At 35.0% G+C, this 13236-nt stretch overlaps 2 protein-coding genes across 3 annotated transcripts in view; one reads left to right on the forward strand and one right to left on the reverse strand.

Moving 5' to 3' along the window:
• On the forward strand, window positions 1-3729 carry LOC120332411 (iron-sulfur cluster transfer protein NUBPL-like). 2 transcript variants are annotated; one of them, XM_039399649.2, is made up of 11 exons: window positions 6-330; window positions 675-836; window positions 973-1063; window positions 1200-1239; window positions 1435-1525; window positions 1631-1724; window positions 2125-2210; window positions 2294-2414; window positions 2491-2573; window positions 3096-3186; window positions 3468-3729. In XM_039399649.2, exons 1-10 carry the CDS (start codon window positions 223-225, stop codon window positions 3150-3152), a joined length of 933 nt encoding a protein of 310 aa, XP_039255583.2. In that variant the 5' UTR covers window positions 6-222; the 3' UTR covers window positions 3153-3186; window positions 3468-3729. The 2 variants fall into 2 exon arrangements, with proteins under 2 accessions (XP_077975218.1, XP_039255583.2); XM_078119092.1 differs by lacking the exon at window positions 3468-3729 and having other exon boundaries at window positions 1-330; window positions 3096-3201.
• Window positions 2208-13236, reverse strand: part of LOC120332409 (splicing factor 3B subunit 3-like) — a 26927-nt gene continuing 15898 nt past the window's right edge. Inside the window, exons 17-26 of the mRNA XM_078119090.1 lie at window positions 7811-7985; window positions 7020-7175; window positions 6560-6766; window positions 5948-6073; window positions 5270-5482; window positions 4882-4980; window positions 4550-4693; window positions 3624-3728; window positions 3460-3555; window positions 2208-3300 (exon numbers count right to left, since the gene is read on the reverse strand). Of these exons, the coding sequence (XP_077975216.1) occupies window positions 3256-3300; window positions 3460-3555; window positions 3624-3728; window positions 4550-4693; window positions 4882-4980; window positions 5270-5482; window positions 5948-6073; window positions 6560-6766; window positions 7020-7175; window positions 7811-7985 (1366 nt within the window). The 3' untranslated portion in view covers window positions 2208-3255. The remainder of the gene's footprint in view (window positions 3301-3459; window positions 3556-3623; window positions 3729-4549; window positions 4694-4881; window positions 4981-5269; window positions 5483-5947; window positions 6074-6559; window positions 6767-7019; window positions 7176-7810; window positions 7986-13236) is intronic.

Here is a 13236-nt window from a genome sequence, read left to right on the forward strand (position 1 = left end):
CGATTCGCTGATGCAGTAACGAGGAAGGTGGCTAAGTAAACGTTTTGGTGTTCAGGTGTAAGAGACGCTTCGTCCAAGACACCATTACGAATTCATTCTGCCATCTCGTGAATTAATTTCATGTTCACTAAAGCGTAGCGGATTGCGCAATATCTGTTTTGAATTTGCTGTTCACGTTTGTTTCCGAGTTACAGAATTTTAGTCAGGTGATGTCGTTGTGTTATGTTTATAACTATTTTGAATATGTTTTGGAAAAGTGCTAACAAGTTAGTACCAATTTGTAGACCAGCGAAGAAGACATCAATAAGAATATATAGCACCCACAAAAAGGTAAAATTACCATATATTCTGTACTGGTAGCGGTTGTCTGACACTAATATCGTACAGCACTCACTGCATCAATTCGAAAAGAGTTGACGAATTACAATAGTGATGCATTTGATTGTTTATTCTGGTGAAATTGGACTCCCCAGACTGCACTTTCGCTCATTAGAGTCAAATATTTTCTGTAATAAGAACCTAACTCTAATAATATTAGTAATACAGTAATTGTAATATGTTAATGAAGTACAGTATAATCAATTTTCGCTTTTACTATTTAACGAATCTAGCGCATATATGCAACATTCCAATTACTGAATTACGTAAAAACTGAATTGTTATTTTTTGAAAAGGATGATTCTGAGAGACAAAAAGAAATGATGCGAAGAGGACTTCCCAAAGTACAAAAAATTGATGGTGTCAAAAATATTCTTCTTGTGGCTTCTGGAAAAGGAGGTGTTGGAAAATCAACTGTGGCTGTGAATCTGGCTTGTGCAATGAAATCCTTGAAAAATGTAGGTATTTTCAATGAAACGTGATCATCTTATTTAAGATGTAATAGATATTTCATTACTCATTTCGCTTGTCAACATTTCAAATCAGCATTTGCATTGCTGTTTTACAAATATTTTCATGTAACATATTTTTCAGAATTTTAAAGTTGGTTTGCTGGATGCAGATATTTATGGTCCATCAATTCCAAAATTAATGAATTTAAAAGGAAACCCAGAATTGACTCAAGGTAAGGTTAAGTGTAACAATAGTTTTGAATGCATTCACAAACAGGGGTCTTTCCAAATATTTCAGAATAGGAGAGAATGTTAGATATAATCTAGGCAAGTAGACTTGAAGTATAATTCAAATTCTTTATTTTTCAGATGACAAAATGGTCCCTTTGACAAACTATGATATTCCTTGGTGAGTTCAAGTAAACTATTTCTTTCTGAATAGATTTCGCATCTGGTTGCCGTTACGCAACGCAATTGGATCGAGTTTGAACAAAAAACAACGAGCATTTTCTAATTTATTTTGGGTCTGGTCAATGCCTCCCAAGTTGCAATTTCGTCGAGTATTCATAATAACGATAAACAAATTATTTTAACTTATGTACAGCATGTCTATGGGATTCTTGGTTGATGAGAAATCTCCAATAGTATGGAGGGGTCTGATGGTCATGCAAGCTATTCAGAGACTACTAAGACAGGTTGCCTTTTCCTTATTCATAAAAGATCATCTCCAGTTTATAATAGATATTCATTTTAGATTTCCACCAATTCATACTATGCTAAGAGTTTACGATCAATTTCAGGTCAACTGGGGAATTCTTGATATCCTGGTAATAGACATGCCACCTGGAACAGGGGACGTGCAACTTTCAATAACACAGAACGTACCAGTAACAGGTTTGGTTGTTACTGACAGTCCGATTATATACATGGCTACTAATACCAATTGGTTAAATGAATTCTATTCTTCTATTCTAAGTACTATTAGCTGATTGATGTATGTATTGTTTAACGACGATATGATGGATAAGCTGGTAAAGCATTAGGCTTAACTTTGTTGACATTTCTGGTTTAAATCCCATGCCCACCATCTCACTCCGAGTGTAATAAGTTTGGTATGCACCGGGCCTTGCCCAGAGCGAACAGCATTGATAAACATTTAAATAAATTTGGACCACAGCATACATGACAAGAGTGAAGTTCAGAGAGAGCATCAGCTAAGTTTGATATCTAAATATACAGAAAATATAGTTAATAAAGGCCCAGCTGCTGTTAAAGCTTCCAATACCGTTCACAGGTGCGATAATTGTATCAACTCCTCAAGACATCGCCCTTTCAGATGCTCGTAGAGGAGCAGAGATGTTTCATAAAGTCAACGTGCCAGTTAGTATTCACATTTTATTTCACATACATAATTTTAAAACTGTACATTGATGGACATTAAAAAGTAAATTTCTTCAATTCAGGTTTATGGGATAATACAAAACATGAGTGTGTTCTGTTGCCCAAATTGTGGAACAAAGACCAATATATTTGGTACTGGAATGTTGGAGAACCTGGCAACTGAAATGAAGATAGACATTTTAGGTTTGTGCCAATTTTTAAAAGTTCGATTTGCAATTTACCTAACCTGCTTGATATTGGATATTTCAATTCATAACAGGAAATATTCCACTTCATCCACAAATTTGTGTAGATTCAGACAGAGGAGTACCAATAACAATAAATACTCCAGATAGTGATCAAGTAAGTCTGGTATATTTATTTCGTATCATTTTCTAAATATAGCGAGAGCAGTTGGAAATAACATAGCTGTCGCATGAACCATTTTTTTGCTGCATAACACAATTATCTTTAGAGAAGAGTAATGAATTCTACACTTCTTTTTCATCTACAGCAGCAGTTCCCAACCATAGGGCCAATGCTCGGCCCCCTAAGGGAGGCCACAATGCACAGCGCAAATCTGATTTTACGCTTCACTTTTGACAAGAAAACCAGTTCTTCCTCGTTTCATTGATTGACAAGGTGTTGTTTTCACTTAGTTGAGCATGAATTGTTTAAACATAATGGGATTTGAATCACCATAAATGATAAACAGGGGGCCACGAACCATAAAAGGTTGGGTACCACATGTTACTCTGAAATATGTTTCAAAGGACCTGGATTACCCTACACATAATTATCTATCTTGGAATGTCCATTGTAATGCGATAACTAAAGCAAAAAATTGTGTCAGGTACAGACTCTTAGTTTATTTCTTTTTCACAGGCGAAAGAATTTATTAAGGTAGCTGATAAAGTTTGCAAGCGAATTTTCGATTCTTGATTAGAACATTGGAATCTGATGCTTGTTTAGCGAGGTATGTTGCTACAAGGCACACATTCATAGCGTCACAGTATATTTGTGTTAATTGAATTGCTTCTATTCTTCAAAATGCATATCTGGTCCTGATGTCTTCCAATTTTTTGGAAACCTAAAAATAATGTGTTGATATTTATGTTGTTCGGAAAGGTGGCTCTGAACATTTCAATAATCAAAGTTGTAGTATGACCATGTGTTGACTGTCAATTCAAATTAGTCAATAAAATTGTTACTATATTATGGGTAGACGATATGTTATTATTACTTATACCTCGGCAGGATTTCTATCCAGTTCTTCAGCAACGCTGTTCTGCTTCGCACTGTCCATCGAGTTGAACAACTCACACAAGTCTCCATCGATAACATTCTAGAAGAAGATCATTGAAATTAAAGATGGAGATATTTCACCCATTATGACAATAAAAGCTTACTTACCTTGAGTGGAAAATAGAACGATCTGTACGCAAGATGATCTCTACCTAGTAATGGCGATGATTCATTTCTCATGTGCATTTCCAAATGTTGGAAAAAGTCGTGATCCTTCAAAAGAATTATTTTATTCAAGTTGAGGTTGCATTAAACAGTAACATTTGAAATAATACTATAAATGTAAATAGAATCTGTGCAATCCAATATCCCAAGTGTGATGAACATGTGAAGTGTACCTAAGAGCTGAGTTAAAGGGGTATTTCGCTAATCTACATGCTGAAACTCGGAAGTATAATTGGTTAAAATTGTGAAAAGAGTCTACAGCTGATATGGCAAACTACGTCTCACGGACCAAATCCGCCCCGTTGGTTAATTCATTTTGGCCCGCATGATGCTGCCACAACCAAACTAAAACTAGATTTCGATGTTTCAGCTAAAAGATAGCTTAAGGAATTGGTTGAGATTGCGATTAAATTTAGATCTGGCACAAGCTTATTATTCTCCACTTTTGCTTTTGTAACAGTGTGTAAACAAAAATGTAAAATGTAACAATTTGGCCCGCCACCGCCAGTCTGCGTGGGCAAAAATTTGGGCCTCTGGTCTATAGCAAACCCAGACAGCGCTCTATGAATAGAGTGAATGAAAATGGGTATTTCATATTTCAGCATATTTCAACTTTTAAAATCCCCAAAATCACAATTCTTATTTTTACGAGAGAGCTATGCTCAAATATATGGACACGCCACATAATTTTGATGACGTTATGGCAAAAAATAAAAGTAATAGCCTTCTGGAGAAAAATTCCATCTTTAACCACTGAAAATTTCAAAGCAATTGGTCCAGTAATTTAAGAGCAAAGCGATTTCTTCAAAACGTGTCAAATAACAACAAAACCATTAATATGTCCACTATGTGTCCAATAATCAACCAACCTCATGTGAAGTGAAAGGCACCAGCATCCCAACTCCACCAGATATTGTCGTATAAACTAATGATTCCGAACCACCAGGAATCAAAGTTGCTTTTTGTAATGAAAGTACAATCTCACCAACATGATATGAACAAAGTACATCGCACTGAAAAAGTTAATACATGTTAGGTAGAGAAATTTTCAGGTCTGAACAAGTGTAGAAGCTTATAAACTTATGTTTTCATTTTTGCCTATAATTCACTAATATCCCTCCACTATAGCTCATAATTAACAAAAGCGTAAGGTACTTTTTTAAAACAAACATTATATTATTAAAAATAATATATTTTTCACCTTTTGTGATGCTCCATTAAGCAATCCTCTCGTCCACAAAGCTTTTGTACCACTTGGATCTTCTTGTACATCATCATTCACATCGGATGGTAGACGAAGCTGTATAAAATGATATAGACTATATAAGTTTATTCTAGAAAGGGTAAAAGTCTAAGGTAACTAATTACTGATGTACATTTTATTTCCACGAAACAATGATAAAAAAGGGGGTGAGGGTGCCCATAGTTAATAGTTTATCGCTCACACATGTTGGAAACAATTTAAGCCAAAACATAACGATTAACCAAGTTAAGCTCAAAGGGCTTAATTGCTACACACCTATGTTAATCTTGTAACACTTTTTAAAATATTAAACAAAAACGAAACATTTTTTCTCTTTGCTACTCACAATGCAAATATTCCCAAATTTGTCACCGACAGCGGCTGTGCCGTAATCGAGTAAAGTAGCAGAAGTCACCCATCTTGGATAAGTATCATCAGCAAATATAACAAGTTGATTCTCCGATCTTCTGTATCGAACCCAGTGCACGGATTCTTGAATGTCACAAACTAGAACACGTTGTCCGATAGCGTGCAATGAGACAATGCGATTTGGAATGTGCTAAAAAATATAAAATCCTTTATGAAGTGTTTTAAAACTTTATTTCATACAATGCCGCAAACCAGGGCCTCCCAAACTGGGGGTCACGCAACGAATTTTGGGAGCCGCACAGGGTACCCCAATTTCCAACGAAGTACTACAACTAATGTTCGTTTTAAGACTTTTAATTCGAAACACAATTAATAAAACTATTGCAAAACATAAATCTCATAATTTCAAGCAAGGCAAAATATTCGCCCATTCCTGGTCTAAACCTATACATTCCTAATAGCATATAAAGACTTGTGAATTCAGTTAGCTCATTATTAGTCACACAATGCCCCCCCCCCCCCCCCCAAGATGACAAGAAAAATGGAGCCAATATTTTAATATGCAATACCATCAGCACTCAGTGGTTGGTCATAATTCAAACTTTTGAGTGGGTCCTGTGATCTTGCATCAAAAAACATAATAAAAAGTAGCCACCTTGTTTTCACATTTTCTCAATAGTTTCTTCTTTCCAAGATCATAAACACGTAACAACTTTCCAACACCAATCAAAACCCTTCCTTGATAAGCGCATATAGCTTGTGGTACTTCATCAACTGGTGTCTGGGATAATTAACATAAAATAAACACAAAGAAGATAGATGAATTTGAGTACATGTGACAAAAGAAAACAGAAACTATAAATTTCCTAATTACTTCCACAAAAATATTTCAACAGTTTAACTTCTGTTTGTGTATGATTGTACACAAAAGTTATGTTCTCTCTAGAGGTATATTGAAAAAAAGCTTACATTTATTACATGAATGTACTTTATTAAAATGCATCACAATTAAAAATTTATAAGAATAAATATTCAACCAAATGTACACTTTACATGTTACGAAACATAAAATTATGTAACCAAATTAGGAAGTAGAAATTTGAGTTGAGGATCGTTTTTGCCGACATACAATATTTCTAGTTATCAAAAAGTACAGATACATGTTTCCACTTCAAAAATTTTCCAATCAAGCATTAATTACATTAAATATACCAAATTTTGAATGCATTTGTCTATTTTCAATTACAATTACAGAAAATCAAAATACCTTATGGACAAGTTCCAATGACGTGCCTTCTTCATTGAACTTATAAGTGTGGATTTCACCGGATTTAACCTGTCTTGGATTGAGTTGAAGATCATGTCCGACCCCAACAAGAACAAACCACTGATCTCCATAATTATTGAAACGACAAATGGCAATGCTAAAAGCTGCTTCATTTTGTTCCAAAGAGATTTTTTCAGTGGTCTCTCCCTGTGTAAAAAAGTTTTATTTTCAATGTCCCATGAAGCATTTTGCATTTTCGTATATTAGACCTTTTTTAATGAATGATTGTTGAAAAATTATCACTTCAAAATTACGCTAGTTTCGAAAATATGTGTAAATTGTATGAAAATATACCAAAAAACTAATTTCCTATATAAACAATGGTAATCAAGCAAGAATATTACGAATATTATTTGAATATTATATCTGATTAAATTTTAAAAAAAATGCATCCACATACCGTGGAAGGGTTTAGAACTCTAATTTGTGAAGCCCACATTCCAGGTCCAGCTTTCGGTGAACTGAATTTATCTTCTGGCAAAACTTCTCGCAAAAATGCAGCAGCCATTTCTTGAGCTAACTCTTTTTCTTCTTCACCAGCGGCCTCAATCATTTCCTGGAGATGAAACAATCGAAAGTATAAGGAGGATGATCATCTCCGCACCAGGCTTCAATCGAGGGAGGGGGCAACCTAAGGGCCGTAGACCACATGAGTAAGTCAATTGGCATATTTAAAATTTTTAACTATGAAGTCGTTGGAATCTGCTTGCCATATATAATATCTGCTATTACGTGTTGTTGCCTTGTTTTCGTTCCATTGTAATCAACAGTCAATATTGTATATCAATACATGCACATCTGATGTGTTATCATGTATGGATAAATAATTGTGTTTACAAACGTACATGGGTCCAAAATCAATTTCTACAATTCTTAACAAGTAAACAAAAACAAACGTCAATTTTAATGAGGTCAATGAGATATTCCATGATATAACAAGCGTTATCCATGCACTAGCGTGTATTGTAGCACATTACATAAATATTATTTACAATTTTGAATACCGGTAGTAATTATCTAATCCCCACGAGAAAAGACGTTGATTTTGGCCCCAGACAAGCAAAAAGTTGTCGGACACGGCCTCATTCCTCAATGGAAAGGAAATACAATATCTCATTTGTAGATATTACATATATCTATAAATTGTATCAAAACAAAAGTCAATGATTCTATTATTTAGTATAAAAACACCTCAGCCATTTGATGTTTTCTTTGGTCCTTTGTTTCTTCTGTGTACGAGTTATGATCAGTTTCAAGTATAATAAGATGATTTGAATCGGGATGAACAACAAATCTTCTAGGTGTGTACTGCAATCCTGTTGACACTTGATTGAAGACAGTTCCCAATTTCTCAAGAGCCAGAATCCTGTATACAAGTAGGTAGGAATAAAATTATAGCAGATGAAGGTTACTCTGCCCTATGGCTGTTGGTCGAAGTAAATTAACAAGCAACAGCATGCTGAAGACCAGTGTTAACTCTAAGGAAATTATGAGTGCGAAAGTGCTTCGCAGTCGAAAAAAAAAGTGCGAAAGTGCTTTTTCTGATTTTAACTAGTTAGGTGCCCTAGCTTTCGTTTAAACTCATTTCAAACAGCATAGATACTCGAAAAAGCGCTCCCTCCGTTAATATTGTGAATAATAGTGTGTCTTTCCGTTGACGGAGTTTCGTTTAAACTCTTGTTAAAAACAAGCGAATTCATCAAAGGACACCTGATAAGCACACTTGTCGGGAATAAAAGTTTCGTGCAATCAACCACCAGCGTCAGTAACGAAGCGCACTTCCGCCTGAACAGACAAGCCTTGCAAACTTGTTTCTTCCATCTAACAGACACCGATTGATACATGCAGATATTAGTTACTACCGGCCATAGCTAGGGAGGGGGATCATTTGTACAAAACCCGGGCAAAATGACATCCCCATGACCCATCACCAATATCGCTTAAGTATAACACGCTTCCTCGTCCGAAAGAATATGCTTGAAAGTAGTCCGCCCTCTTCCCTTTTAAGAGATTGGTTAACGTCATGTTTCTCCGGCCAGTTTTTCTTTGGGAAATAAGGCAAGATCACCATAAAAGTACCGCTGTTTTTATAGATAGAGTGACCTACTTTCTATCGAAGATTTTTTTTCCGAAATATGATGCAAGATCACTTTGAAATCCCTTTCATGAGCTAGCTTGGCCTAATTTATATTATACTGTCTCATGGATTACGCTAAGACGTGTAATTTTCAAATATCGACTTGCATTGGTTTGCGTGCCAGTTAGTTCAAATCGGGTAGAAAACATCATATATTTGCAATTTTTTTTAGAAATGCCATGTACTTCCAGCATTTATAAATAACGCTCTCTCTAATGCTGCAGACCTAGTATGAAATATTCGCATCTCAACGCCACTTTCAATTACACTAATAGTAATGATGACACCAAAGAGTTTTCCTTTGCGAAGGTACAGGAAATACAACAGGGTGATTCTTGAAAAAAACATGAATGTAAAAAATAAACGAATGACATGAGTGGTTCCCAAATAATTTTGAGTGTGACGCGAAATACCAATCCATTTGATAAATCTTTTTTAGTCGACCACGTGAACGCCGAATTCCTGGAAATTTAAGTTGAAAGAGAAGTACGCATTCTCACATAAATAATCGCGATATATAATCGTTCATGTGCACAAATCTCACATGTAGCATCGGTTAGTTGTGCATGAAATGTAAAACTCTTATGTGTGTGCGTTTCAATTTCAATAAAATCAAATTCGTTTTTCCATGCACCATTACTTGTAATTTTAATATTAATTGCGTTCCGAGTTTGTAAAGTTTAGAAACCTCTTGTATATACCATTACCACTATTTTGATTGACTAAAGAAAGATAACACGTAACCGCTTTTCGGCAACATGGCATTCGTTTTATATCTGCTTTGAACAGAAAAAAAAACATGTGCCCTCTCAGTCATCTGATCACAATCGAAAATCCGTATTCATTTTTTTCGCGATTTCGGCAATCGTTATTATTAAGGGTTTTCGTCGACTGAAAAATAAACATCGTTCTGTTAATTATATATTTCAGGCCATGTTCTTTATATCCTGCCATAATTAGCAAATCTTTATTAAGCAACCCATGATTATAAAATAGCTTTGCTTATCATTTGCTGCTGAATCTTGTGCTATCGCTTGTCAATTATAGCAGAGACGTAAGGAACATATTTAAATTTTTTTTTTTAATTTCAAAATTAAACATATTAAAAATGTTTATAGAGAAATTAACCACGTTATCAGCGCCAACTAACAGAAAATAACCATAAATCACAATTAAAATTCAGTCGGTAATAAATGGCGCTAAGGTGATGCCATACAGAACAAAAAGATTTGGTCGCGAGAGTTACCTTAGATGACCGTATAACGATGTTGTTTTATAAGCGGAAGGTAGAACAATCAAATTTAATAAAAAAACGGGGGTTACGACACCCGTAACACATCAAGTTCATTAGACATCTCTAAAGACTTCTAAGTTGGTTACTCGATTACACTATACTATCAATATTACACTTATTACACCTGTTTGAGTATTCCGGACAATTTCGAATTTGAAATAAACGAAAACTCAACATATCATAATTAATACACAAAAGTAAAATAAACATTCATCGAAAAAGTTATTATTTAAGAACAACAACATAATCGTATAATTCCGCCCAAACCCCGATGTTCGCAAGTGAGATGATAAATAAATACTTTCCGTGTATTCGATAAATCAACTTCTGCAAACAGTCTTGGTGCAAAATATTTCCATCCAGTGATATGCTTACAAATATTCTCTGCGTTAATATCATAACCTCGCCTATAGGACTGGGCAAAATATTCGTATCGTTTCAATTTCATACTTTGCGCCAAAAAATGTACCAACAAAGCTTCCTAATTTTAGAAGAGTCAAAATAAATAGACTATTCGAAATAAATATCCCAGATTTCAAACTCCGTATATTGGCAGCATGAATTAGCCGTTTCATGTAGGAGCCGCACATACAATTGATTGTCGAAAATTAAAAGTTAAATTGACGTTCCGAGAGCCCACACATGGTATAACATGTACAGGCTATAACCAGAAAAAAATGACAAGTCATAATCCTTTTAATGTGCTTTCAATTAGCTCGTTAGTGATCCCTCCCATCCTTGGCCAAGTAATGTTTCGAAAATGTGAACCTTCCACTCAGCCATGCATGGCGGGTGGAGTGTTGAAATCGTGAACAAGAGTATAACGTAAAATCAATCGTGAATTTCGATGTAACAACGCACACTGTCGCCGTCATGAATTGCGCCTAGTAACATCGGAAATGATTAAATTCGTGATATTTTGAGTGTTTTTGCACCAATAATTAGGGCGTGATTATCAAAATGGTGAATTTGCAGATTCCGTGAATAAAATTGTAACATTTTAGCTAGAATTATCACCGGGCAGGGGCGCAGCCAGGATTTTTCAACGGGAGATTAGGGGGAAGTTAAAACATTACACCAAAACTGCAATTCGCGACGACGTAATGCGTTTATAACTAAAATGTAAGGTCGTTCACGGCGAAATTTCGCAGTTACGTGTAGCCCGCCTTTCTTTGCCCAACGGTCCGAAGTCCTATTTTTAAACATCGACCATTTATCCGTAGTCAGCGGGCATCCGCATCTAGAAATGAAACAATAAAAATCGCGAAAATTAAATTTGGAGAGATCTATAACTCGCAGATGTCAGTAGTGTCATCATGGTTTATATGTACAAAAACACGCTCGCATGTAGCGACGATCAAAATCATGAAAATGTGAAACTATTACTTGAGAATTATTGTTAATGAAGTTAAATTTTTATTGCCATTCAATGATTATTTCATAATTTTGTCATAATCGAAGGCTGCAGTAAATTTTTTGTCGCCGCGATCGTGTTGTTAAACTATATTATTAAAGCATGTTTTTATTCACTAGCGAATATTAATTCTCACGTAACGGCGGACATCGTAGTTTGGTTTTTATATTTCGGATAGAATTGTGAATTCACATCGGCGAAGATTTTAAAGACAACTATTAATGAGCGCATTCACAACGAAAATTGATTTTGTTCTGATTTTTTATCTTCTGTGTAGGATTTGTATCAGTTCGTAAATTACCGTCCCGAGTTTAAGCGAACAATAATATTATTACTGACCCCGGGATGCGATATTTGTGAAGCAGATAGTTGACATTTCTATGCTTTTAATTTTAGATCGTGTCTGTGTTACTTTCGTATTGAATAATAATTGAAAAACTCCGCAAATTGGTTATCTCTTGAGTACTCAGTGTTAAGTATTTACGTAACTCAGCTTTGGGTTAAAACACTGATAGTAACTAAACACGTGAATAAATCGGCAATAATGGCATTTCGACATGGTCAAAATAATATTTCTCACCAATATCTCATGAAAGTTTCATAAAATACATTATTTACTCGTCTTACTTATCGACGTTTCTAAATTCACAAAAACGATATTGACACGCTTTATACAAAATCGTTTCAAATTTATTGTTTCTACATGTTAGCGATAGCCGTCTGGTTAATTCTTACCCGTAACTCATTGTAAAGTAATGTTAATAAATTGTGTTTTGCTTTCCAATGCGCGGTTAACCGCCGTTAAATTCGTTCGTTTTCCGGAATTGCAATCAACAATTACACAATTTTTATTTATCATTATCAGTACCGAATAAAAAACGATAACATGTCGTGAAGATGAAAAAAGTCGTTGAAACTTGAGTTGAATTAGTTGCAATTAGCGCCTGATTAGGCATCAGAGCACTCGAGCCCAATGTTTTTAGCATTAGTCGCATATGTAAAATATCCTTAAAGAAGTGCTGTTTATTAAAGTCATCTCGTCTTATGGCCACGCAGAAATGCCTTTATTGCCGAATTATCTAATCACAATTTTAAATGATTATTGCTGTTATTAAGTCGTGGACTTCGTTTTAAGTCTCAGCTAGAGGCATGGAAGGGTAAACAGGTGAAATACTAGAATTGAAAACTAAAAAAGTAATAGCGCCGAAGATAACAACTTGGTTAGTGGAAACAAATGGAATACAAAAATTAGAAACAATCAACATTCTAAATGATGGATAACGAAATAATAGACTACTTTGGCATTGCTGTACGGGCTACCCAAGATTCCAATTTTACATATTTGCTTCGCAAAGAACTAAGGAAAAAGAGATGGACAGGCATTTTCTATGAAACATTGCACCTAGCACACTACAGCACATCACAACGTCGGATTTTATTTACAAAGAGGAAATCAACCAAAAGACATTTCGATTTATTTATTACTCATTCTGACACTGCTTTTATCTAACTCACTAGTTCGCACTTGTTTACGCCAATTTAATAAACACAGCCCGAATCATGTCCGTTTCGACGTAAACAGTTTTAAATTAGAACCTACGCACCCGCATTTTGTTTGTAACACATGTTAGACGCCCGAACGTTGGAACGATAGATAACACGTTCGTGTTTTTATCTTTTTTTTTGTAATATGTTTGAGAGTGTAATATCATGGGTGAACAGGCACATGTATTTATACGTGTTTTAAACCCTACTCGAGGTTTTGCCTGTTT

The sequence above is a fragment of the Styela clava genome, chromosome 13 (genome assembly GCF_964204865.1).
Source record: "Styela clava chromosome 13, kaStyClav1.hap1.2, whole genome shotgun sequence".
In the NCBI taxonomy this organism is placed as follows: Eukaryota; Metazoa; Chordata; class Ascidiacea; order Stolidobranchia; family Styelidae; genus Styela; species Styela clava.